This window comes from Somniosus microcephalus, chromosome 2, assembly GCF_052327205.1.
Source record: "Somniosus microcephalus isolate GS21.2 chromosome 2, FLI_Smic_1.0, whole genome shotgun sequence".
NCBI lineage: Eukaryota > Metazoa > Chordata > Chondrichthyes > Squaliformes > Somniosidae > Somniosus > Somniosus microcephalus.
The window spans coordinates 274172426-274197764 of NC_140988.1; the positions used below are offsets into that span (position 1 = coordinate 274172426).

Here is a 25339-nt window from a genome sequence, read left to right on the forward strand (position 1 = left end):
GCTGAGATAGATTGTTGGACTCTAGGGGAATCAAGGGATATGGGGATCAGGTGGCAAAGTGCAGTTGAGGTCAAAGATCAGCCATGATCTTATCGAAGGGCCATATGGCCTACTCCTGCTCCTGATTCTTATGTTCTTATGTAAAAAATGTTATAATACATTCATCAACCTTGTTTGTAGTTGATCTTTCCTAACAATTGTTTGTACAAAATGTAAATGTCTAGGGGCCTTCATTACCAGATAAAAACACAAAAGAACATAGAAAGTTATAAAACAATTTATTTTGTCTATTTAAGCACTTACTTTAGTTTACAGCACATTACAGTAAAGTAAAAGGTTTCTGAATTCAGTGCTTCGATCAGTATGTGTAAAGTCAAGAGAGTGAGCTCATCTCTGTTCATAGTCACATTTCAAAGTGTACATTAACTCATTTGGGAGGGTTTCAAAATAACAGGACTTAATTTTAATTTTCGTCAGAGTACAGTGTTATAAAATTAAATGTTTTATGTACAGTATCCCATTTTTCTTAATTGTTAGCTTTGTACTTTATTCATTCAGAAAAACTTTGTAGCAGAAGACAGATTTCTACCTCAGAAAGTTCAGTCAGTTGTACTCATACATCCAGCTGCCCAAAGGCTATTGTGAAGGGGTCTATGGAAATAATCAGGGTTGAAATGTTGCACGGTTATGATGGATAGGCTAGTGAAAACTCCAGGGAAACAATGGAGGCCCTCAGTGATTTGTAAAGGTAGAACTTCTGTCCTTCCTTTACAAGACAAATGATGGGCTAGGGGTGTGGGGAAATCCCTAAGCTAGAAATTCCTGCTCCTCAGGCTCCAGTGGGATGCAATGTTGGCCGTTATGCCCAGTGAGCTGAAGTGTACCGGCCTCCACAAAGGCGCATGTGGGCTCCACCAGTAAGATCCAGGCCAGGCAAGTGGCCTGGACTCTCAAAGAGTAAATTTTTAAAAAACATTCACCAGATCGGACCCCTTGTTCAAGGGGCTGCAGATAGGAGGATTGCTGGGTTGGGGCCTGGGCTATTTCCCCCTGCAAGTTCTAGGCAGAACAATGCCAGGATTTCCACGGGTATGGGGCCAGTGGGCTGAAGAGATACACCTGAAGTGGCCCTGTGCTAATAGGCTCCCTTTCACCTGACCCCACAAACTCAGGCAGGATCAGAGCTGGAAAATAATCACGGTATTACCGCCAGATTGTGACTCAAACAACTTCAGGGCTAATAGACTCTCATCCAAATTGAACATAACAACATAAAAAATAGGAGCATAAGAAGTAGGCCATTTGGCCCCTCGAGCCTGCTCTGCCATTCAATAAGATCATGGCTGATCTGATCTTGGCTTCAACTCCACTTTCCTGCCCGCTCCCCATAACCCTCAACTCCCCAGAAGCTCAAATATCTGTTTATCTCCGACTCCACAGCTCTCTGGGGTAGAGAATTCCAGAGATTCACGACCCTCTGAGAAAAGAAATTCCTCCTCATCTCCATTTTAAATGGGCGACCCCTTATTCTGAAACTATGCCCCCTAGTTCTAGATTCCCCCACGAGGGGAAACATCCTCCCTGCATCTATCCTGTCAAGCCCCCTCAGTATCTTACATGTTTCAATAAGATCACCTCTCATTCTTCTAAACTCCAATGAGTATAGGCCCAACCTGCTCAGCCTTTCTTCATAAGACAACCCCTTCATCTCAGGAATCAACCTCGTGAACCTTCCCTGAACTGCCTCCAATGTAAGTATATCCCTCCTTAAATAAGGAGACCAAAACTGCACGCAGTACTCCAGGTGTGGTCTCACCAATGCCCTGTATAGTTGTAACAGGACTTCCCTACTTTTATACTCCATTCCCTTTGCAATAATGGGTGATGGGTGAACAGGACTTGGTGCGAGTTAGAACACGGGCAGCCGAGTTTTGGATGACCTCAAGTTTATGTAGGGTAGAATGTGGGAGGCCAGCCAGGTGTGCGTTGGAATAGTTAAGTCTAAAGGTAACAAAGGCATAGATGAGGGTTTCAGCAGCGGATGAGCTGAGGCAAGGGTGGAGATAGACGATGTTAGCAAGATTTCCCTACTTTTATACTCCATCCCCCTTGCAATAAAGGCCAATATTCCATTTGCCGTCCTAAACATATTGACAATATGTTTATATAATAGTTTGAAATGCTGGTGCAGTTATGACATTCTAGCAGCAGTGATGACATCTTAGCACCAGTTCGTCTTGTAAATATTATTTACAAAGCATGTTCACATCCTGGAGTAAATACCTCCTGCTGATGATTTCAGTTAAAAGGTCAGCTCAAGTACAAGAAGGTTTTCCCATTTTGTACTCATGCAGACTTTTTAAGTCAACTTATTGAGAGGAAGCACTTCACTCCTCTAGAGACTGCACTACACCATTTCCACTAGTGTTTTGAATCCAATAATGAACTCTTGAAAATTAAAAAATGGGAATTTCCTCGGAGCTGGTCCCGCACCACTGCTGTAACTGTGCCAGAAGTGCAAAGCCTGTTTACACAGATAATCAGCCATTCCCACTGTGGTGAGGTTATGTCGGCGGAGCGGGAGCAGCTCCGAGGAAATTCCTAGCCTTAGTTTCAGATTCTAACATTGTCGTTGGCCCACAAAGTTAAACGTTTCTTATAAAGTTAAACGTTTACTTATATACATTTGTTACAAATATATTCGAAAACATGCTGTGTTATGATATGATTAATGTTGATGAAGGTGCTGAGTCATTATATAGAATAGTGATTCAAAGGAAGATCATAATAAGTACGTGGTTCAGGACTCTACAAGCTCTTGTGCAAACAAAAATCATTTTACTTGCTGAGCCTTCATTGTAGATGGGGTATTTGTTTCAAAGTGTGTGTTTTAAAGGGAGTGCAACAAAGGTTCACTAGACTGATTCATGGGATGAGGGGATAGTCTCATGAGAAGAGATTGAGTAGACTAGGCCTATATTCCCTAGAGTTTAGAAAAATGAGAGGTGATCTCATTGAAACATAGAATTCTTAAAGGGCTTGACAGGGTAGATGCTGGGAGGATGTTTACCCTGGCTGGGGCATCTAGAACCGGGGTTCACAGTCTCAGAATCAGGGGTCGGCCATTTAGGACTGAGATGAGGAGAAATTTTTGGACTTCTCTACCCCAGAGAGCTGTGGATGGTGAATTGTTGAGTATGTTCAAGACAGTGTTTGATAAAGTGCCACATAATAGGCTTGCCAGAAAAATTGAAGCCCATGGAATAAAAGGGGCAGTGGCAGCATGGATACGAAATTGGTAAAGTGACAGGAAACAGAGAGTAGTGGTGAACGGATGTTTTTTGAACTGGAGGAAGGTATACAGTGGTGTTCCCCAGGGGTCGGTACTAGGACCACTGCTTTTCTTGGACTTGGATGTACAGGTCACAATTTGAAAATATGCAGGTGACACAAAACTTGGAAGTATAGTGAACAGTGAGGAGGATAGTAAAAGACTTCAAGAAGACATAGACAGGCTGGTGAAATGGGCGGACATGTGGCAGATGAAATTTAATGCAGAAAAGTGCGAAGTGATACATTTTGGTAGGAAGAACGAGAAGAGACAATATAAACTAAAGGGTACAATCTTAAAGAGGGTGCATGAACAGAGAGACCTGGGGTATACGTGCACAAATCGTTGAAACATAGAAGATAGGAAGATGGCAGGGCAGGTTGAGAAAGCAGTTAAAAAAGCATATGGCTCCTGGGCTTCATAAATAGACTACAAAAGAGTGGTGGAGGCAGACTCAATCATGGCTTTCAAAAAGGGAATTGGATAAGTACCTGAAGGAAAAAATTTTCAGGGCTACAGGGAAAGGGCGGGGGAGTGGGACTAGCTGAAGTGCTTTTGCAGAGAGCCGGCACAGGCTCGATGGGCTGAATGGCCTCCTTCTGTGCTGTAACTATTCTATTATTCTATGATGTAGTTTTGAATATTAAAGGAATCAAGGTATATGGGGGTAGCGTGGGAAGGTGGAATTGTGTAAGCAGATCAGCCATGATCTTATTGAATGGTGGAGCAGGCTCGAAGGGCCGAATGGCCTATTCCTGCTCCTATTTTTTATGTTCTTATGTTCTTAAAGCTAGCAATGAAAATGATAATACATGATTGCCTTATTTTCCCCTTTCTTTGTTATGCTGCTTACTACTGTGCCCAAGTTCCGACATTTTATACACGCTGGGGGCAGGGGTGGGAGATTCCTCTGGGTGCTGTGTGTAACGCAATCATAAACCCGATTATAAAGAATACATCAATTATTTTGATACACTTTGCAAAAGTCACATTTTGCACTTCGTACTTAAAGCTGCAGAGTCCACCAATAACTCACAGTGTACGTAGGATAAGAAATACAAAGGCAGCAATATGCATTAGTGTACACTGAGGGGTTTAGAGCATTCCATAAAATTGTACGAGTGAAGTTTGAGTGAGATCAGTGACATAGGCAGAATTTTCTTCGGGTGGTGTTTGGATATGAGCTTGCCAGACTAAACAAAATCACTTCAAAAATTTCACAATAAAGTTCAAATCGAAACAGTATTATTTCCATTACTCTAACAATCCCAATACAGCAAATCAAAAGAAAAAGCAAAGGGGGTAATTTTGACTTTGGACGATAGTGTATAACATGTGATATGGGCTCGATCACCCGTCAGACATTGACTTCAACAGAAAGGGGTGTTTAAGGGGTGGCTGAGCCAATATCATGCATTTTATACCATTGTTTAAAGTCAAAATTACCCCTAAACAGTCTTGTCGGACAAAAACTCTAAAGCACAATGTCCAAGCACCGGTTATGTGTCGCTAGTCTATCAATAACTTTGCTACTATTCACTGTAACATCCGGGTGAACAGTTAGAACTGCAAGCCCAACTAACTATCACTGGCCAAATTGCAGAACTGACTAGCTCTGTAAGAACATCTGTTGTTTCTGGGTCCTATCAAATGATCTAAGGCACATTCTTTTGAAAGAAGGAGTGGTCTGATTTCCTGTCTTGGACCTTCTGCAGCTGATTCTTTGGCCTCACAGATTCGGATCTTCTGGCTGCCGATAATGGCCTCCTGCGATCATAGAAGTTGGGAAATGAGGTGGGAGACTTGGAACCGCCCCCCCCGCAACCACCCTTCTGCTTCCCAAACCTCTTTGCATCAGCACCTCTCCCTCCAGCTTTAAGACACTGCTTAAAATCTACCTCTTTGAGCAAGCTTTTGGTCACCTGTATTAATGTCTCCTTCTTGGGCTCGGTGTCAATTTTTGTCTGATTACACTCCTGTGAAGTACCTTGGGACATTTTACTATGTTAAAGATGCTATATAAATGCAAGTTGTTGTTGTAATAGGTTCAACTGGGTTACACCTACTTCAGATAAAGGCCGAGCCCTGCTGGCCTGCTCCCAGGAAAGCCCTAGAAAGCATTAAAGGGACGTTGCCCCAACAATTCGAGTCTGCCCCTCTTTCCTGACCTTTTTATCCAAGGAACTGAGCATTCCTCATCAGCAAGGGTCAGGAATATTTTGTTTGCAAAAGAAATGTGACTGAAGGGATGTTAATGTGTGGAGCAGTATATTTGTATTAATAGCCTGAATTTTGCAGTAGAAATAATGGTGGGGCTATCAGCGCTTACTGTTATTAAGGAGTAAATTGGACAGCAACTTCTGGAGTCCACACATGTGCAGTTAAATGTGGAAATCAGGAAGCTGCTGTCAGAGTTGCCCTGCTCCTCCTGAAGCTTCGCTTTAACAGTATCTCGCTGAGAGACTTGGCATTCACATACAGGCAAGGGCATGAATTTGCGATAGTTATCCACTAGATACCCACTAAACATGCCAGAAAAAGTTAGGGCTTGCCCATTCAAGTGTAAGTAAATTTTTAATGGCATGGTAAGTCTTAATTATTGCCAGACAATCTCTCCGGCACTGAAAATTTACTTTTAAAAGGGTGGAGTCTCATTCCTTCAGATTTTAATTATTGTTATAGATTTAAAGAAATCAAAACTTTTTTTTAACTTTTTCTTTCTGTCTCATACCTCTCTCTCTTAATCCCATCATTCTTTCCCTCTCTTTATTTCACTTTCTGTACATGATTTGGCATTGAATTATATATTCTAATTTAGGTTTCCTGGTTTCCCCGCATGCTCTGGAGTTTTAACTCCACAGCATGCTTCTTTTTCCTTGGCAGATTCCCCGCCTGGAAATCAGCCTAATTAACAGACTTGGCTTCCAATCGGGCGGGGAGCACTCCAGCAGGCCGCAGGAGTAGGTGGGTACGATCCCCGACCTGGGTGGGGGTCCGATCCTGGGGGGGGGGGTTCAATCCCCGACCCCAGGGGTCCGATCCCCAAACTCGGTCGGCCACTGTTAAACCTGCAGAGCAGGTTAAATCAGAGGGTGTTAACCTCATTAAAATATTTTAATTGCCTGGCAGTGGGTTGGCTGCCCGTCCCTTGTTCCGCCTCCGTTAAACCCAGAAGTGGGTGGGTTGGAGGCTCTCTGATAACAGCAAGTTCCAGTGCAAAAACCCACAGAAAATCTGTAGGCAAGTGTAAGTGTAGTGAACGGCGAGTGCAGTTTGTTCACTGCTGACTGCAAAATTCGCTTGACTTTAATTTCCCAGTTTAACATCAGGAACACCCAGGTCTGGTACAGATTATAAAATATCTAATAATTTGAACGGAAAACTACATTTGATCGTTTGTTATTTTTTATTCACTTGCAAGAAACTAAAAATGTTTCTGCATTCCCCTGTCAATCGCCAGGACATTTATACAATCCCCCCACAGAAACCTCATGACTGATAAAAGCTGATTAGAAAAAAAGGTTGTTGCTTTTGAGACTGGTAAAAATGTTCTCAGTGCAAAACTTGGATTCCCTAAATTGCAAACTGTAGTAGTAGAAGGCGTGAATTAAATCTAATTTTCTATAAATTGGTCAGTGTATAATTGTTAACATTGTCTGGAGTACTCGTTTACTTAAGATCTCAGCCTAAAAAACTATATTCTAAAAAACTATATTCCCTCATAATATTTTTCCTCCATTGTATTTTTTCTGTCATCATATTTTCTCTCTTCTTTTACTTGCCCCACCCATTTTTAATCCCTATTTTATTCTTATTTATAGATTTCAGTCAGATTTAACCCTACTCTTTAATGCTCTTTCTGGCTATGAAATCGATGCCCTAGACTCTGCTGTTGTTCGCAGGGTAAGGGCATGTCTTGCTATTTAAATGCCTTTGGTGGGCTAGGGCTGCATCTGAGCACCTCTATCCCGCGCTCCCCCCCCCCTCAATGAAGAGGTTGGAAGTTTAACGAATGATATCTGAGCCAGGAGAGGGGGTGCCATGTTACCCCCACTCCCACCATGAAGAAAATCTAGCCACTTCAAAACTTAAAAATAAATTATGGTCAAATCGCAGTTCTCTATCCTAGCCTGGATTGCAAGGGGGACTTTACATCTGCTGGCGGTATGCCTGAACTATTTCGGCTGACCCTATATCAGGTCCCAACGAAGCTCCCCCCCCAACTTACAATGATGGCCTTGTAAGGGATGGGTGGAAACTTATGCACTGAGCCAGGTTTCTGACTTTTCTGGTGGATTGCCATGAACGTATTTCTGTATGATAAATGTTCCTCCTTGAGTCCATCTTTTTCGCTCTTCATTGATCTCTATCCCTCTATGCTTCCAAATTTGTCTCCTTATTTTCTCAATATCGGTACCTCAACATTCTTGTCCTTTCTTGTCTTCTGTCTCCACCCTTACCTCAACTTATCTGCTGTTGAAACCCTCATCTATGCCTTTATCAACTCTAGCCTTGACTATTTCAATGCACTCCTGGCCGGCCTCCCTAGTTCTACCCTCCATAAACTTGAGGTCATCAAAAACTCTGCCGCTCGTGTGCTAAATCGCACCAAGTCCCATTCACCCATCTCCCCTGTGCTCGCTGACCTACATTGGCTCCCAGTTCAGCAACACCTCGATTTTAAAATTCTCATCCTTGCTTTCAAATCCCTCCATAGCCTCGCCCCTCCTTATCTCTATAATCTCCTCCAGCCCTATAATCCCCCATGACCTCTGCACTTCACCTATTCTGGCCTTTTGAACATTCCCGATTTTAAATGCTCCACTATTGTCGGTCAAGCCTTCAGCTGCCTAGGTGCTAAGCTCTGGAATCTCCTCCCTAAATCTCTCTGCCTCTCCACTTCTCTTTCCTCCTTTAAGACGCTCCTTAAAACCTACCTCTTTGACCAAGCTTTTGGTCATCTGCCCTAACATCACCTTATATGGCTCGGTGTCAAATTTTCTTTTTGATAACACTCCTGTAAAGCACCTTGGGACGTTTTATTACATTAAAGGTGCTATATAAATATAAGTTGTTGTTGTTTTGTTGTCCTTCAGTATCAATGCACATTGTTCTCATTATATACAATCATTCTTTTACTCAAATGTATGATTGGTTACCTATTTGCTCTAGAAGTAAACTGGTTGGCAAATTCAAAAAATGTACACCTCCTACCATCAGTAAGGACGTATTCTGTTGCCATAAAAAACGCTCTATTCAAAAGAAATATATGTTTATGTTTGCCTATAAATATCACAAATTGTGTGACAATGGTTTTAAATCTACAAATTCAAAAAGCATCTGCAGGCATATGCAGTCACAATGTGACAACCACCAATTGAGCAGAAGCTTTGAATCTGACGATACCAAGAAAAATGTACATTCACTGGGCAAAGTACGGATTATCTTGGGTTATTCTTTTGAAAGATCAGCAAAATGGGAAGTGATCATTATCTGTTAAAATTAAAGTAACTAGTCCAAAGGAGGACGGGTAAAACTGTGTAGTACTTAAAATAATCAGTTTGAATGGCACATAGGACTGTATAAGAATTTCAAACAAATGGTTTAAAATGTATAAATATGTTTTTAGTAATATACAATAAAAAGTTAAATATATACACTGTATTAACAAATGAAGAGATTTTGGATATCGTTTTTTCCCATGCATGGCACTGTAAATTATTTTCATCATGAACTTAATTTTACAACTTTTATTATTTCTCCCATGATGCAGCTGGAAGGTAGCGACCTGAAAAGCCTTTGTGCTTCGAATATCCTCTTGTGACCTTTCACATTTTTTCTTTTAAAGGCCTTCTGAAAAATCCAGCCTGCAAGTTACAAAAAAAAGTTAGTAATTATCAGGAAAACAATGACTACTTTACAGTAGTTAGAGTGTAATAGGCAGAAGTTTTCAAATGTAGGGAATTGTCAAATTTTGGATTACACTTGCATATGGCACCAATTGTTTGATGAATGTCTTATTTTTTAATTAAGGAGCCTGGGCCTTGTAGTGGACATTTAAAAATAAAATAAAATAATGTTGACACAGATGCAAATTAATGCAGCCTCTGCCCTTTCAATAATAAGCCACATACATTATTACATTCAGCGACACTGCCACTAAAGCAACTGAAAAGGCAGCGAGGGATTTAAAGGCCCAGAAACAGCCCTGCAAAGGAACTGAGGTAATTTCTTTTAGGTCTTGGCTGAGGACTAATAAGGTTAGGGATTGGGGCTGTTACGTAGGGAGAGGTGCCCACTACAAGGCCTCTCCCTCCTTGCAGTGTGTTAGGTGCTTACTACTGTGATCCCAAGGAGTGTTGGCATCTTTTCCTTGGGGGTCTCTGGGTGTAGCAGAAACAGCGGTGGTAAGCAGGGAAATGGGGCAGCTTGCTGGACCATGCCACCCTACCAACATTTAAATGTGGTGGGCAGGGAATGGGCAGCCAGAGGAGTGAAGGAGGAGATTTGATGCGGTGGGAATGTGGCTGTAGACCCCTCAACCTGCTCTTGTTCCTGCTGGATTTTGTGTGGGAAAGTCCAACCCATCATGTGAGCACTGCCCAATTGAATTCATGGGGTAAGGTACTGTGTGAATGCAATTGTGCAGAGCTAGAAGCAAAGTAGTTCATTGTCCACTATTGTGATATTGTGCAGCATAGATCAATGATATTTCAAAGATTTCAGAGGGCTGCGTGTAACTTACGTTGTGATATTTAAAAATAAAGTTTCTCTTTTACAGTGTATTTTCTGGTGATATAAACCATGTAGAATCACTTTTTAAATTATGGCCTAGCAACTGGATCATGCCCGATGTGCAGTGCATGCTGTACGTGCCTAATGAAGCTGGTGGCAGGACCACATCAAATTGGTCCGCTGGCCTCATTAGGATAGTACCGGTGAGCTACAGGAGCCAGTCGCGACCCCTGACGCAGCTCACTAGCTGTGTTCGGGTAGCACTCCAGCTCCTCCTGGCTCCACATTCAGGTAAGTAAAAAGTTTTAAACTTACCTTTTGGCTGGCAGCCTTTAACCAGCAGCTGGCTTGGCTGCTGTGCGCCCGAGAAAACTGACTGCAGCATTCATGGTGCACACTGTGGTCAGCCGCAAAAGAATTTTACAAAGGGGCCTGAAACAGTCATTAGGCCCCAGATTTGCTTAAGCAATGGGCCTAACACCATTTCAGACAAGCGCCCTGAATGACTACAGGGCGCCTTAAATAATATGGCGTGCGGCCGTTTTCCGATGCAGACTGAGCGAGCGCCGCCATACACCATATTGGGTCCTAAAGCGCCCATTTTCTGTCCGCATTTCACAATCGCATTTCTAGGTCCACTTTTTTTTTTTAAAGGCCTCTGTTTTCAAGAACAAATGTTTGGAAGATATTTTTTTTTAGTAGGTGTAATGATAAATTATTTACAGTATGGGTATCTATATATGTTCCCTAACATTCAGTAATTGTCAATGATACAATTTGAATACGATAATTTACAGATGTAAATGTTTCTCAATGTTTCAATTAAGCACAACTGGTTAGAACCAGGATGGAGAAATAGCTTAATCTGCAAAATAGAAGTTGCAGATTGATTGCCATCCAGGGCACCACAGACAGTGAGGGGGGAGAAGAGTAGGAGGAAGAAGACACAGCGTCACTGCATCACTCACTCGCAGACATCAGCTCAGAAACTGGCACTATGCGTTCTTTAGAGGCTAGTGTGGTAGCGGGATCTGCATAGTGTGAGGCACCAGGCACGAGTGGGCTGCAGCAAAGCCAGGGGGAAAGGGTAGCTCGGGGGCCAGCTCCCCGGAGGGCAAGTTCACGTGAGTTCTGCTGCACACAATTCAGGCGAGGACCTCGATGGGTTGACCTTCAGAAGAAGGGTGATGGGCATGCACACGGAAAGGATAGGTGTAATGGCAAGGCTGCCAGAGAGCCTCTCGGCAATGTCAAGGAGCATGGAGGAGTCCGCCTCCGACATTGCACAGGGCTCTGCGCAGAGCATGGAGCCCAGGATTTCCAGACTGGAAATAATGGTACATTCTCAGAGAGAACGTGTCGACTCAGACATGATGGTGCACATGGTGGGTGATGTCGCAGCTTCCATTGCAGCACAGGCAGAAGCGACCCAATGTGTTAGTGCTGCAGCACAAGCTCAGACTGTTCTCATGCAGTCTCTGCTTGGTGCCATCGAAACTCAGACTGCTCTTGAGTACTGTTGGGGGGGATGGCTTATCAGAGGAAGGCAGCAGCAGCCAACTTCCTGGCACCAGGGGTGGCTCTGCTGCACAGGACGGGAGGAAAAAGAGAGGTAGAGCTTTAGTAATAGGGGATTCTATTGTAAGGGGAATAGATAGGCGTTTCTGCGGCCGCAAATGAGACTCCAGGATGGTGTGTTGCCTCCCTGGTGCAAGGGTCAAGGATGTCTCAGAGTGGCTGCAGAACATTTTGGAAGGGAAGGGTGAACAGCCAGTTGTCGTGGTGCATATAGGTACCAACGATATAGGTAAAAACCGGGATGAGGTCCTAAAAGCTGAATATAGGGAGTTAGGAGGTAAATTAAAAAATAGGACCTCAAAGGTAGCAATCTCAGGATTGATACCAGTGCCACGTGCTAGTCAGAGTAGAAATAGAAGGATATTTCAGATGAATACGTGGCTAGAGGAATGGTGCCAGGGGGAGGGATTCAAGTTCCTGGGACATTGGAACTGGTTCTGGGGGAGGTGTGACCAGTTCAAACCGGACGGTTTGCATCTGGGCAGGGCTGGAACTGATGTCCTAGGGGGAGTGTTTGCTAGTGCTCTGGGGGAGGGTTTAATCAAAGATGGCAGGGGGTTGGGAACATGAGCAAGGGGACAGAGGAAAGGGAAACAAGGATAAAAGCAAAAGAAAGGAAGGAGAAAAACAAAAGTGGCAGTCAGAGAAATCAACGGTTTAAATCAAACGTGGCCACAGTAAATAATAATTCTAATAGGTCTAAGAGCATTAAAAAAATAAGCCTGAAGGCTTTGTGTCTTAATGCGAGGAGCATTCGTAATAAGGTGGATGAATTGGCTGCGCAAATAGAGGTAAACGATTATGATTTGGTTGGGATTACGGAAACGTGGCTCAAGGATGGCCAAGGCTGGGAACTAAACATCCAGGGGTAATCGATATTCAGGAAAGATAGGCAAAAAGGAAAGGGAGGTGGGGTTGCATTACCGGTTAAAGAAGGGATTAACACAATTGTAAGGAAGGATATTAGCTCTGATGATGTGGAATCTGTATGGGTAGAATTGAGAAATACCATGGGGCAGAAAACGTTAGTGGGAGTGGTATATAGACCTCCAAACAGTAAGGCGGAGGTTGGGGATGGCATTAAAAGGGAAATTAAAGAATCGTGCAATAAGGGCACAGCAGTCATCATGGGTGACTTTAATCTACATATAGATTGGGCTAACCAAACTAGTAAAAATACTGTGGAGGAGGAATTCCTGGAGTGTTTACGGGATGGTTTCCTGGACCAATATGTCAAGGAACCAACCAGCGATCAGGCCATCTTAGACTGGGTATTATGTAATGAGAAAGGATTAATTAGCAATCTCGTTGTACGAGGCCCCTTGGGTCGGAGCAATCATAATATGATTGAATTCTTCATTAAGATGGAGAATGAAGTAGTTGACTCAGAGACTAAGGTCCTAAATTTAAATAAAGGAAACTACGATGGTCTGAGTTGGGTAGGATTGATTGGGGAATGTCACTCAAAGGGTTGATGGTGGATAGGCAATGGCAAACATTCAAAGATCGCATGGATGAACTACAGAATTTGTTCATCCCAGTTTGGCATAAAAATAAAACAAAAAAGGTGACTCAACCGTGGCTAACAAGGGAAATTAGGGATAGCATAAGATCCAAGGAGAGGACATATAAATTGGCCAGAAAAAGCAATAATCCTGAGGATTGGGAGCAATTTAGGATTCAACAAAGGAGGACAAAGGGATTAATTAAGAAGGGGAAAATAGAATATGAGAGTAAGCTTACAGGGAAGATAAAAACTGACTGTAAAAGCTTTTATAGATATGTGAAGAGAAAAAGATTGGTGAAGTCAAGCGTAGGTCCCTTGCAGTCAGAATCAGGGGAATTTATAATGGGGAACAAAGAAATGGCAGACCAACTAAATACATATTTTGGTTCTGTCTTCACAAAGGAGGACACAAATAACCTCCCAGAGATGTTGGGGAACATAGCGTCTGATGAAAGGGAGGAACTGAAATAAATCAGTATTTGCAGGGAAAAGGTGTTAGGGAAATTGATGGGATTGAAGGCCGATAAATCCCCAGGGCCTGATAATCTACATCCTAGGGTACTTAAGGAAGTGGCCCTAGAAATAGTAGATGCATTGCTGATCATCTTCCAACATTCGATGGAATCTGGAACAGTACCCATGGATTGGAGGGTAGCTAATTTTACCCCACTATTCAAAAAAGGTGGTAGAGAGAAAACGGGGAATTACAGACCGGTAAGCCTGACATCGGTAGTGGGGAAAATGCTAGAGTCCATTATAAAAGATGTAATAGCAGAGCACTTGGAAAACAGTGACAGGATTGGACAAAGTCAACATGGATTCACAAAAGGTAAATCGTGCTTGACTAATCTACTGGAATTTTTTGAGGATGTAACTGGTAAAATAGATAAGGGAGAACCAGTGGATGTGGTGTATTTGGACTTTCAGAAGGCCTTCGATAAGGTCCCGCATAAGAGATTAGCGTGTAAAGTTAAGGCACATGGGATTGGGGGCAAGGTATTGACTTGGATAGAGAACTGGTTGGCAGACAAAAAGCAAAGAGTTGGAATAAACGGGTCTTTCTCCGAGTGGCAGGCAGTGACTAGTGGGGTACTGCAGGGATCGGTCCTTGGACCCCAGCTGTTCACAATATATATTAATGATCTAGACAAGGGAACTAGATGTAATATCTCCAAATTTGCAGACGACAAAAGCTGGGTGGGCGTGTGTGCTGTGAGGAGCATGTCGAGAAACTCCAGGATGATTTGGACATGTTGGGTGATTGGGCAGAAACATGGCAGATGCAATATAACGTGGATAAATGTGAGGTTATCCACTTTGGTGGCAAAAACAGGAAGGCAGATTATTATCTAAATGGCAATAGATTGGGAGAAGGGGAAGTACAACGAGACCTGGGTGTCCTTGTGCACCAGTCGCTGAAGGTAAGCATGCAGGTGCAGCAGGCAGTTAAGAAGGCAAATGGTATGTTGGCCTTCGTAGTGAGAGGGTTCGAGTACAGGAACAAGGATGTCTTGCTGCAGTTGTACAGGGCCTTGGTGAGACCATATCTTGAGTATTGTGTGCAGTCTTGGTCGCCTTATCTGAGGGAGGATTTTCTTGCCATGGAGGGAGTTCAGCGAAGATTCACCAGGCTGATACCTGGGATGGCAGGAATGACGTATGAGGAGAGATTCGGTCGATTGGGCTTGTACTCGCTGGAGTTTAGAAGAATGAGAGGTGATCTCATTGAAACTTATAAAATTCTGACAGGACTGGACAGACTAGATGCAGGAAGGATGTTCCCGATGGTCGGGGAATCCAGTACCAGGGGACACAGTCTAAGGATAAAGGGTAGGCCATTTAGGACAGAAATGAGGAGGAATTTCTTTACCCAGAGAGTGGTGAACCTATGGAATTCTCTACCACAGAATGCGGTGGAGGCCAATTCATTAAATATATTCAAGAAGGATTTGGATATATTTCTTAAGGCTAAAGGGATCCAGGGGTATGGGGAGAAAGCAGGGACAGGATACTGAATTTGGATGATCAACCATGATCGAATTGAATGGCGGAGCAGGCTCGAGGGGCCAAATGGCCTACTCTTGCTCCTATCTTCTATGTTTCTATGCAGTTTCATTTGAAGCCACCCAAGCTCTGACTGCTGAGCTCGTGGCTAAGTTTACCACTCTCGACCGGGGCTTTCATGGTGTTGCAGCAGGCCAGCAATCTGTGCTCCAACAAATTGCTAGGGATGCTGAGGCCCTGCCCAGGGGAGTGGCATTGGGTCAGTGGAGCAGGAAGCTGCAGTCCTCTCTCAGGATGACAGCATTCCTACTCCCACAGCTGTCACTCCTCCATTGCCCTTGTCGCTGCCTGTCAGCCAGCCAGCACAGACCGCCGCCGCAGATGCCGAGGTGGTATTGTCTACAGCCGGGCCTTCTAGGTCAACAGCTGGTCGAGGTTGCCCTGCAAGGCCATCTGAAGTCTCCCACATGGAAACTCAGCAGCCTTCCACCAGCCGTGCTGCAGCGACTGGGGGAGCACTGCATAGGAGCACTAGATCAGGAAAGGGCACACGAAAGACCGACACTAAGGGATTGCACAAGGGTGATTAGTTAATAGTATTCATGTAAATATGTATGAGATGATTATAGATAGATTTATTAATTGTGTTTGGAATCTTTTGTGGTGTCTCTCTTTTCAGCTTTGCACCCAGAAGGACGCTGTGATATGGTATGAGACAGGGATTGTATGATGGGGATATGGTGAGCAACGGGGATCTGGGGTTTCATTCATGCGAATCGGAGTCTGATGAGCCGGTCACGGATAGCCAGTTTGGAAGGCCGAATGTCTGCCTGCCTCCTCCCTCCTGCTCCTCCTCCTTCTCTCCCTCGCCCTCCTCCTGAGGTGGTCCCGCAATCCTTGGTGGCAAGGGCTGTACCCTCATGATGGCCAAGTGTGCAGCATGCAGCAGACCACCACGAAATTGGATACCCGCTCAGCCCAGTACTGGAGGGCTCCTCCCGAGCGGTCAAGGCAGTGGACCTGTTGCTTCAGTACCTCGATGGTCTGCTCGATGATGTTCGTGGTCGTAGCATGGCTCTCATTACATGAGTGCTGGGCAGGAGTGTTGGGGTTGCGGAGGGGAGTCATGAGCCAGATGGAGAGCGGATAGCCCTTGTCTTGGACCAGCCACCCTCAAGCTTGACGTGGTGGCTGGAAAAGTGCTGGCACACCAGTCTGGTGCAGGATGAAGGCATTGTGACTGCTGCCAGGATAGCAGGCATTGACATTGAGGATTTGCTGTGCGTGGTTGCACATCAACTGCACATTAAGTGAGTGGTAACCTTTGCGATTACGGAAGATCTCAGGATTGTTATGTAGTGCCCACAAAGCCACGTGGGTGCAATCGATGGAACCCTGCACCATCGGGAGGCCCACTGTCCTGGCAATCTACTGGAATTTTTTGAGGATGTTACTGGTAAAATAGATAAGGGAGAACCAGTGGATGTGGTGTATTTGGACTTTCAGAAGGCCTTCGATAAGGTCCCGCATAAGAGATTAGCGTGTAAAGTTAAGGCACATGGGATTGGGGGTAAGGTACTGAATTGGATAGAGAACTGGTTGGCAGACAGTAAGCAAAGAGTTGGAATAAACGGGTTCTTTTCCGAGTGGCGGGCAGTGACTAGTGGGGTACCGCAGGGATCGATCCTAGGACCCCAGATATTCACAATATATATTAATGATCTAGATTAGGGAACTAGATGTAATATCTATAAGTTTGCAGATGACACAAAGCTGGGTGGGCGTGTGTGCTGTGAGGAGGATGCCGAGAAACTCCAGTATGATTTGGACAGGTTGGGCGATTGGGCAGATGCATGGCAGATGCAGTATAATGTGGATAAATGCGAGGTTATCCACTTTGGTGGCAAAAATAGGTAGGCAGATTATTATCTGAACAGCAATAGATTGGGAGAAGGGGAAGTGCAACGAGACCTGGGTGTCCTTGTGCACCAGTCGCTGAAGGTAAGCATGCAGGTGCAGCAGACAGTTAAGAAGGCAAATGGTATGTTGGCCTTCGTAGCGAGAGGGTTCGAGTACAGGAACAAGGATGTCTTGCTGCAGTTGTACAGGGCCTTGGTGAGACCACATCTTGAGTATTGTGTGCAGTTTTGGTCGCCTTATCTGAGGCAGGATGTTCTTGCCATGGAGGGAGTGCAGCGAAGATTCACCAGACTGATACCAGGGATGGCAGGAATGACGTATGAGGAGAGATTGGGTCGATTGGGCTTATACTCGTGGAGTTCAGAAGAATGAGAGGGGATCTCATTGAAACTTAAAAAATTCTAACAGGACTAGACAGACTTGATGCAGGAAGGATGCTCACGATGGCCGGGGAGTCCAGAACCAGGGGTCACAGTCTAAGGATAAGGGGTAAGCCATTTAGGACAGAGCTGAGGAGGAATTTCTTCACCCAAAGAGTGGTGAACCTGTGGAATTCTCTACCACAGAAGGCAGTTGAGGCCAAGTCATTAAATATATTCAAGAAGGAGTTAGATATATTTCTTAAGGCTAAAGGGATATAGGGAGAAGGCAGGGACAGGGTACTGAATTTGGATGATCAGCCATGATCTCATTGAATGGCGGAGCAGGCTCGAGGGGCCGAATGGCTTACTCCTGCTCCTATCTTCTATGTTTCTATGTAAAGCCACATGCATGCTCGTCCTGCTTCTCTCTGGTGATCGGGATGCCAATGTAGTCCCGTCTCCTGGTGTACAGAGCCTCAGTGACCTCCTGGATGCAGCAATGGATGGCGAACTGGGAGATGTTAGCTATGTCTTCTGCTGCAGACTGGAAGGATCTACTGGTGAAGAAATTGAGGGTGACGGTGACCTTGACTGCCACTGGGAGAGCTGTGATCGGCCTGGTCTGAGGCTGGAGATCTGGTTGCAGGAGGTGGCTGAGTTCTGTGACCACCTCCTTGGTGATGCGGAGCCTCCTAATACATTGCTTCTCGCTTAATTGAAGGTCGGAGAAGTGCTATTGGAAGGTGGGTAAGGCCTCCTGTTGAGAGACTTGATGGCCCTCCTCCCTCTGCGCACTTGTTCCTGTCTTTCTCGCTGCCTCTGCTCCCTCCGCCGTAGATGCTGGAGGGTGAGGTTGACTGCCATGTCATTTGGCAAGTGTTGTAGTTGGAAGCTTTTCAAAAATAATGAGGGAGTTTTGTACTTGCCAGAACACTCCCGGATACCAACTAACCTTGAAATAACTAAAGAAAACAAAAGAAAACTGTTGTAGTTGCAGGAAGTAGCACACAGGCACTCAAACTGCAAAACCCTGTCAGCTGTGAGTGATTGGTGAGGATCCCTTTAAATATCGTCACTGGAGCCGGCTTCCTGCTGCTGCATGCCACCTCCACCTGTCATTGCTTTCTCCAGCATGTAATTGCAATGGCCAAAACGAAATTGGGAGATCGGGCATCAAATGAGTGTTGCACACTCACTGACGTCATGATCTCCATGATTGCTATGTCCCTGGCGATCAAGTTTAGCGGCAGCGCTACCGGCAACATGGAAATGGCGTGGGCCGCTGGAACCACCATCAGCTGGTGGTAGTGCGCCGACCGACGCTTTAGTGGCATCTCGTGGCGCTAACGTGTGGTGCTAAACACATGGGGGGAAAAATTCAGTTATTTGCGCCTCCCACTAGTGCCTTAAGAGGGCGCCAATTGGGGCGCAAAGCAACTAGAGGCCGGGCGCAGCAATGTTTGTGCCGCTCGCGAAATTAACTAGACATTTTGCGGCGGCGCTAAACACTACTGCGGCGGCGCTAAACACTACTGCGCCGGCAGATTGTGATGTCAGTTGAGTGTGCAACGCCCCGTTAGCGCCCCGGACCAGATATTGCGTGGCGCCCCCTGCCTTACCGCCTGCCGCTAGCAACGACAGGTTGAGGGGAGCGTTATGCTGTCAGAAAGGGACTAGGGGAGCACTATTTAAAGGTGACTGCTTCCTGCCTTTTTTTGTCGGTGACATTTTTGCACCACGCAGTCTGAAAGAGAGAGAGAGAGACTTCTGGAGAGATTCAATGCTGTGTGAAGGAGTTTTGGGTACTGAGCAGCACTTTGCAGGTTTATTTTGACTTGCCCTTCCTTGCTTCGCCAGCACTCTGAGGAAGCACCTCCCTGCTCGGCGTTTGCGCCTTAAGACAGGTGTGAAGCGCCTGATTAACGCTCCAATCACCTCCAGGGGCGATAAAAGCCAAGTTTGCTGTCGGAGGCGATAATTAGCGCCAGGCGCTGAACTTTGCGCATGGCCGATAATGGCGCCCCAAATCGGGCGATGCCGAATTTTTCCCCCATGAATTTCTCCCCCTAAGTACCTCCATTTTTTTTCCCTAGCCCATCTGTTCCATATACTCACCACCATCTGTGGTAAATCTTGGGGAGGGGATCTTCAGGTGCTAAAGAGCTTCCGAGGTGGTCAAGATGGGGTCTTGAGTTGAATTGGCGGTTTAGCCTGCGTTTAGCACAAGACGCCATCTTGGCAAAGGAGCTGAAGCCAGTGCTAGGATCGGAGGATGGTTAAGGGGCTGTTTACCACCTAAATTGCCTGCTAGCGCTCATTAACGATACTCCACAGCATTCTGGTGGATAACGGTTGACCTAATGCTCTCTCCTAACAGCGATCAGCTTAAGGGGAGTTAACAGATCATTGCTGAGGTTTTTGGGTGCTACTTAAAGGTATATCACCTTTTACTGTTCATTTGCTGCTGGAGGTTTGAAGAGGACTTTTGAAACACATCGGGAGATTTTCTGGGACATTTTGACAAGACTTCACCAACACTCTAATACCCAAGTCAGATATCCAGGCCAAAGCTTCCAGTGCAACAGCGTGGATATCTTGTAGACTGCCTGCGAATTTCCTCTGAGGGCAGTGCTCAATGATATGCTCCAGGGTCTGATTAGGGGCTCCACAGTCGCATGATGGGGATGCTTTAATCTTCCATCTATGGAGAAGGTGGCAGCATCTACCATGACCGGTTCTGAGGCAGTTATTGGTTGTCCACTGTTTGCCAGGAAGGTTTGATTCTCCAAGTTGTAATGTGGGGCCCTCTGGTGGGGTCTGTAGTGTCAGATGTGGCTCAGTGGGTAGCACACTCGCCTCTGAGTCAGGAAGGTTGTGAGTTCAAGTCCCAGTCCAGGGACTCGAGCACATAAATCTAGGCTGACACTCCAGTGCAGTGCTGAGGCCTGGATTGGCATGTCTTTGCTGGTGCAGCGGTTGTATCCTCTGGAGACTACATATTCACGGCGTAGGTGTGGCAGTGCGATGTTTGCAAGCATAGGCAGTCAATGTGTTGGTGTTGATATAAGCCTACCGGTGATAATTCTCATAGTAGAATTCAGCTGGACATCAATGGATTTGACATGCGGACTTGATAGCCATGCCGGAGAGCAGTACTCCACTGTAGAGTACATCAGGGCGAGTGCTGCCATACAGAGGGTTTGAGCGTCTGCTCCCCATGGTGAGTTTCTGGATCAAGTTGACCCTACTCTTTAGTTTCTTCCCAAGGTTCTGGAGATGCTGTCTATATGACAGGGTGTGACCGAGCATGACTCCTAAAGAGGAGGGTTTTTTGGTATGGCTTACCTCTGCACTGCAAAAGTGACTTTCAAAGCTTGGTTTGCTTGATGGATGTTGAGGTGGAATATCGAGATGACGGGAAGTGATGATAAGAGGGGCAGATGGGAGCAAAATTAGTTGGGAGGCTGGACTCTGCATTTTGTAATTGCTGTAAAGGGATGGTTGTAATGCAATTTAAGTATAATACAAGATGCACTTACCTTCCACAGTGCAAATATCACAAGTGCTAGAAGCAGCAGGCCAGCAAGAACACTCAGTATAATCACCCAGATTGGAACACCTCCGTGGGACTCTTTTGACACAGTTAAAGTCACCTGCAAGTTGTAAGGATTGCATTAGCATTTGGGTAAACCAAGCTAAGGATAAGAGTTCCAAACATCATGAATAACCTTAGTGTTCAGTTCTACATATTTCCTTATCATTTCAATAAAGATGAGATTGAAGGGTGCTAGGCTTTTATAACTAGATAAGAATCATGTGGCCAGTTCAAAATTACCATCCTATATTCTATGGGCTAGAAATTTGGTGCATTTGCGCAAAGGACTTTTCGCCAGGGTGCGGCGCCGCTAACGACTCCTGCTAAATTCAGCGGGAGTTTAGCAGTAGCGGTAACTGGTAGCGCCCCACTCCGCTGCGCAGGTGATGTCATCATCACCGTGCACAGTGCCCTGATTTCGCCCCACCTGCAAAATTGGACTGCTCCCCCTGAATCTGCACTGGGCGCTGACAGCGACCGATTCAGGGGGCGGGAACGGACCGGCAGGAGGCTTGCGGGGCGCTAACGAAAGGGGAGGTAGCGGACAGGGGAAAAAATACGTCTGACTTACTTGTTGTGGCCCGTTGCATCTTTCAACGCAGGGTCCGTGCCGTGATCTCCTCTTGAGCGCCAGGCTGCTGGCACGGCACGGCACCCTGCTCCCCGGTGGTCCAGGTAGGGCCCCGTAGAGTTGCGGGCTTGGGCCCTCCCCTTTATTGAGGGGAAGAGCCCTTCCATGTGGCAGTGCTACGTGGCTCAATGCGTAGCGCTGCAGAACGCACCACCCCAATATTCGGGGTTAGCGCTCTAAGAAGGAAGTGGAGCATTCCACCTTCCTCTTGGGGCACTAAAACTGAAGTTACCGATCGCTGGTGCTATTTTTCACCAGGCGCTAAATTTAGCACCCAGGCGATGTTAACAAATTTCCCCCCCTATGTCTTATACCCCTTAATCGTATCTTCCACTAAATAATTATCTACCTGTCTCCTGAATTTGTTTCCACTGTCTCCGTGTTGTCCGCTGTTCACATTCGAAGTGGTGAAATGAAAACATCTAGTGAACTTTCCCTTTCTGAGCTTTGAGTCTCTGTTCCTGGCTATAGAATGTTGTTGTTCTTTGTGGCAGAAGTGGAATTTTTGTCCATGGTTTCTCTTGTATTCACTTAGTTTTAAATAGAAGCTCTAAACATCACACTCAAATTGAGGTCCTGCATTCATTAAAAGTCAAAATGTTTGCTTGGAAATGAAGGCCTAGTTTTTCCATTATAGCACAATCTCATTATATACTTGGCAGGGCAGGATTTCAGCCAACAAGAAGGATGCACTCTTGGCCCCAGGCAATTTTCTAGCATCTGGCCACTTTGCATAATTTAGATGTGCTCCCCTGGCTCTGCAGGGGGGTTATGCCCAGCAGGGTGGGGGTTGCGGGGGTGAAGTGGTGTGGGTTGGAGGTAAAAAATGTCTGGAACAGTAGTCAGAGATAGCCTTGAGTAGGGTGGCCACTAGAAATGGCAAGGTTTAACATGGACATGGGTAGGAGAGTTTGCACAGAGAACTGTTTATTCAGGAACATGAGCGATTACTCAGAGCGGAGACAATTAATCACAAGAGTGAAAGATGACAGTGTGGGAGTGACATGGGCCTGAATCTATGATGCTAATACTTCCCAGCAGTTATTATGAAGGTGCTCATTATAGATGTTAGTGGGAGTACAGAAGAACACTGTACGACATCTGGTTCCTGCCCGCTGGCCAGCTGCCGCTTCCTGCCAACATAGGGTCGAAGACTGATGAGGACCTATCTCCCGGGTCAAGGTCAGAACGGTTTGCTGATTACCTTGACCCTGTCCCCATGACATCCACCCCAACATCAAATCAGAGCTTATGTGACTGACTTCTCCTTGCTATTAATAACAGTAGTACATTTTATGCTAATAAAGAACTACTCTGCAATGTTGCAATGAGTGTATAATTATCCTTCTGATGTACTGGCACGTCCCTTCCACAGTATTCCTCATCTGCACCAGGGAACAACATCCTCCGACAGTGTTGAAAAGCCCAATTTTCCAATAGGGCTTTTGTACCATCAAGGATAAGATTTTTTCCACTCATTTCAGCTAGTGGAAACCATCAGCTCCATATGCAACAGTAGTGGCTTGAATTCCTTTTGTTCCTATTTGCATATGCATTTTGGCCGCCTCCCCAACCCAAGCTCATTACTTCTATCTCCCTTTCTTGGCCTCTCTCAGGCACGTCTGTCTTCTCTCCACTCCCAGCTATGCCACCTTTCATTTCTCCTCTCTCAGGTAATTTGCCTCTCCTGCCATCCCTATCTCAGCCCATCACTGCTCTTCATCCTTTATATTATCCTGCCACGATCCAGGCTTGAATCCCCTTTGAACAAGCCCACAACTACCTTCTGTGCTTCTTTTAGCATTCTACAAAGACCCCATTTTGAAACCCATTGCTGTCTGTTTAAGAGCAGTAACCCCAACTGCCCCATACCCCTCTTTCGCCAACCTTCACACCCAGTGTGCTCACTGGCAGTTAACCTTGTCAATCCTCCTTCCCATTCTGCTCACTCCACACACCTTGGACTCTGGCGGCAGATCAATCACTGTCCGTCTCTGCAGTTCCCTCCGTAACATCCGTTCACTCATGAACAAGGCCCTAGCCATCCACGACCTTATTGTGGATGATTTTGTTGACATCCTGGCTTTGACTGAATGCCTCCTCATACTCACTGATTTCAATCTCCATCTTAGCTCCCTGTATCCACGGCGGAATTTCCACAGGGATTTGCCCACTCATCCACCATAACTTCAGTGGAATAGCTGCAGAAACCCAGGGAAAATGTCAACACTGTTGACGCCATTTCCTTGGGGTTTTTGTAGCTCCTTTCCTGAGGTTACAATGGATGAGTAGGTCTTTAATGAGAGCCAACTGGTGTCAAAACCCTAAACCTGAGAGGCCATAGGTAATGATAAATAAAGTAAGGCGATAACTACTCACAATCCTTCTTTCCATTGCTTTGTTCAGTACTACTAGTGGTGATTCTTCAATTGTGAGTGTAGCAGTTATAATTAAACTTATTGAATTAAAATTTGCCTGTAATAACAAAAATAAATTGATTATGTCTCAGAATAATCAAATACATTCCAGTTATAGTTTGGCCGCTTTGTTCGGTGGCCTTTATAAAGACCATTGCACAACATACAATTGCTACTTAGTGAGACCTGAGCAGCCACACAATTCTAACAGTAAAATGCTGACTCTGTGATTTCACCAGATGCAAACTAGATTATAGGGGTTAGAATCTGGCCTCATTTTAATTATGGGCTCATGTTTGCATTCAGGGCATCGAAGACTGAAGCCAAAACCTTAATGTTAAACTGGGCTTCGTAACTAGGTAGTAGAACAGTTTTACTTGTACCTGAAACCACTACTATTTTAAGTTTAGCGTAAAGATTGAAGGAATGCATCACTACCATGAATCTGTTTATTACCCTTTCCACTGAACTACTAAGAATTTAGCAGAACCACTATTATCACTACAATGTTGTATACTGTCCTTCATTTAGTGATTCTACCACTGCTATCAGGGACTGGATGCTCCACTGGGCTGCCATTTGAAAAAATCCTACCAACCCTCATCTCTGTAATTCAGTCTCGGAACTCATCACATAATATTACTGTGGGGATATATGGTGCTATACATAGACCAGCAGAAGGCATTTATATCTATATATCCTTGGCATTATCAACAATAACAACAACTTGCATTTATATAGCACCATCAAGGTAGGAAAACATCCCAAGGTGCTTCACAGAAGCATAATCAGACTTAAATTGACACTGGGCCAAAGAAGGAGATATTAAGAGGAGTGACTAAAAGCTTGGTCAAAGAAATAAGTTTTAGGGAAGTTTTTAAATGAAGGGAGAGAGCTGGAGAGGTTTAGGGACAGAATTCCAGAACCTAGGGCTTGTGCTGGAGTGAAGAGAGTGATTGGTGCACAAGAGGCCAGAGTTGGAGGAAGGTTGTAGGGCTGGAGGAGATTAGAGATATGGAGGGTCAAGGCCTTGAAGGGACTTTAAGATGAAGATGAGAATTTTAAATTGGAGGCATTGTGGGGACTGAGAGCCAATGTAAGTCAGTGAGCACAGGGGTGATGGGTGAGTTAGACTTAGTGTAGGTTACGATCCGGACAGCAGAGTTTTGGATGAGCTGGTTTATGAAGGATGAGAGGCTGGCCAGGAGAGCATTGAATACTCGATTCTAGAGGTGACAAAGGCGTGGATGAGGGTTTTG

The 25339-nt window shown here is 45.2% G+C and overlaps 1 protein-coding gene across 1 annotated transcript in view; it reads right to left on the reverse strand.

Annotated features, from left to right (window-relative positions):
* Positions 1 to 261: 261 nt before the first annotated feature.
* The window catches only part of itga1 (integrin, alpha 1), a 296244-nt gene continuing 271166 nt past the window's right edge, over positions 262 to 25339 (reverse strand). The window contains exons 29-31 of the mRNA XM_085965982.1: positions 24043 to 24138; positions 20977 to 21090; positions 262 to 9198 (exon numbers count right to left, since the gene is read on the reverse strand). Coding sequence (XP_085822108.1) covers positions 9160 to 9198; positions 20977 to 21090; positions 24043 to 24138 — 249 coding nt within the window. The 3' untranslated portion in view covers positions 262 to 9159. The remainder of the gene's footprint in view (positions 9199 to 20976; positions 21091 to 24042; positions 24139 to 25339) is intronic.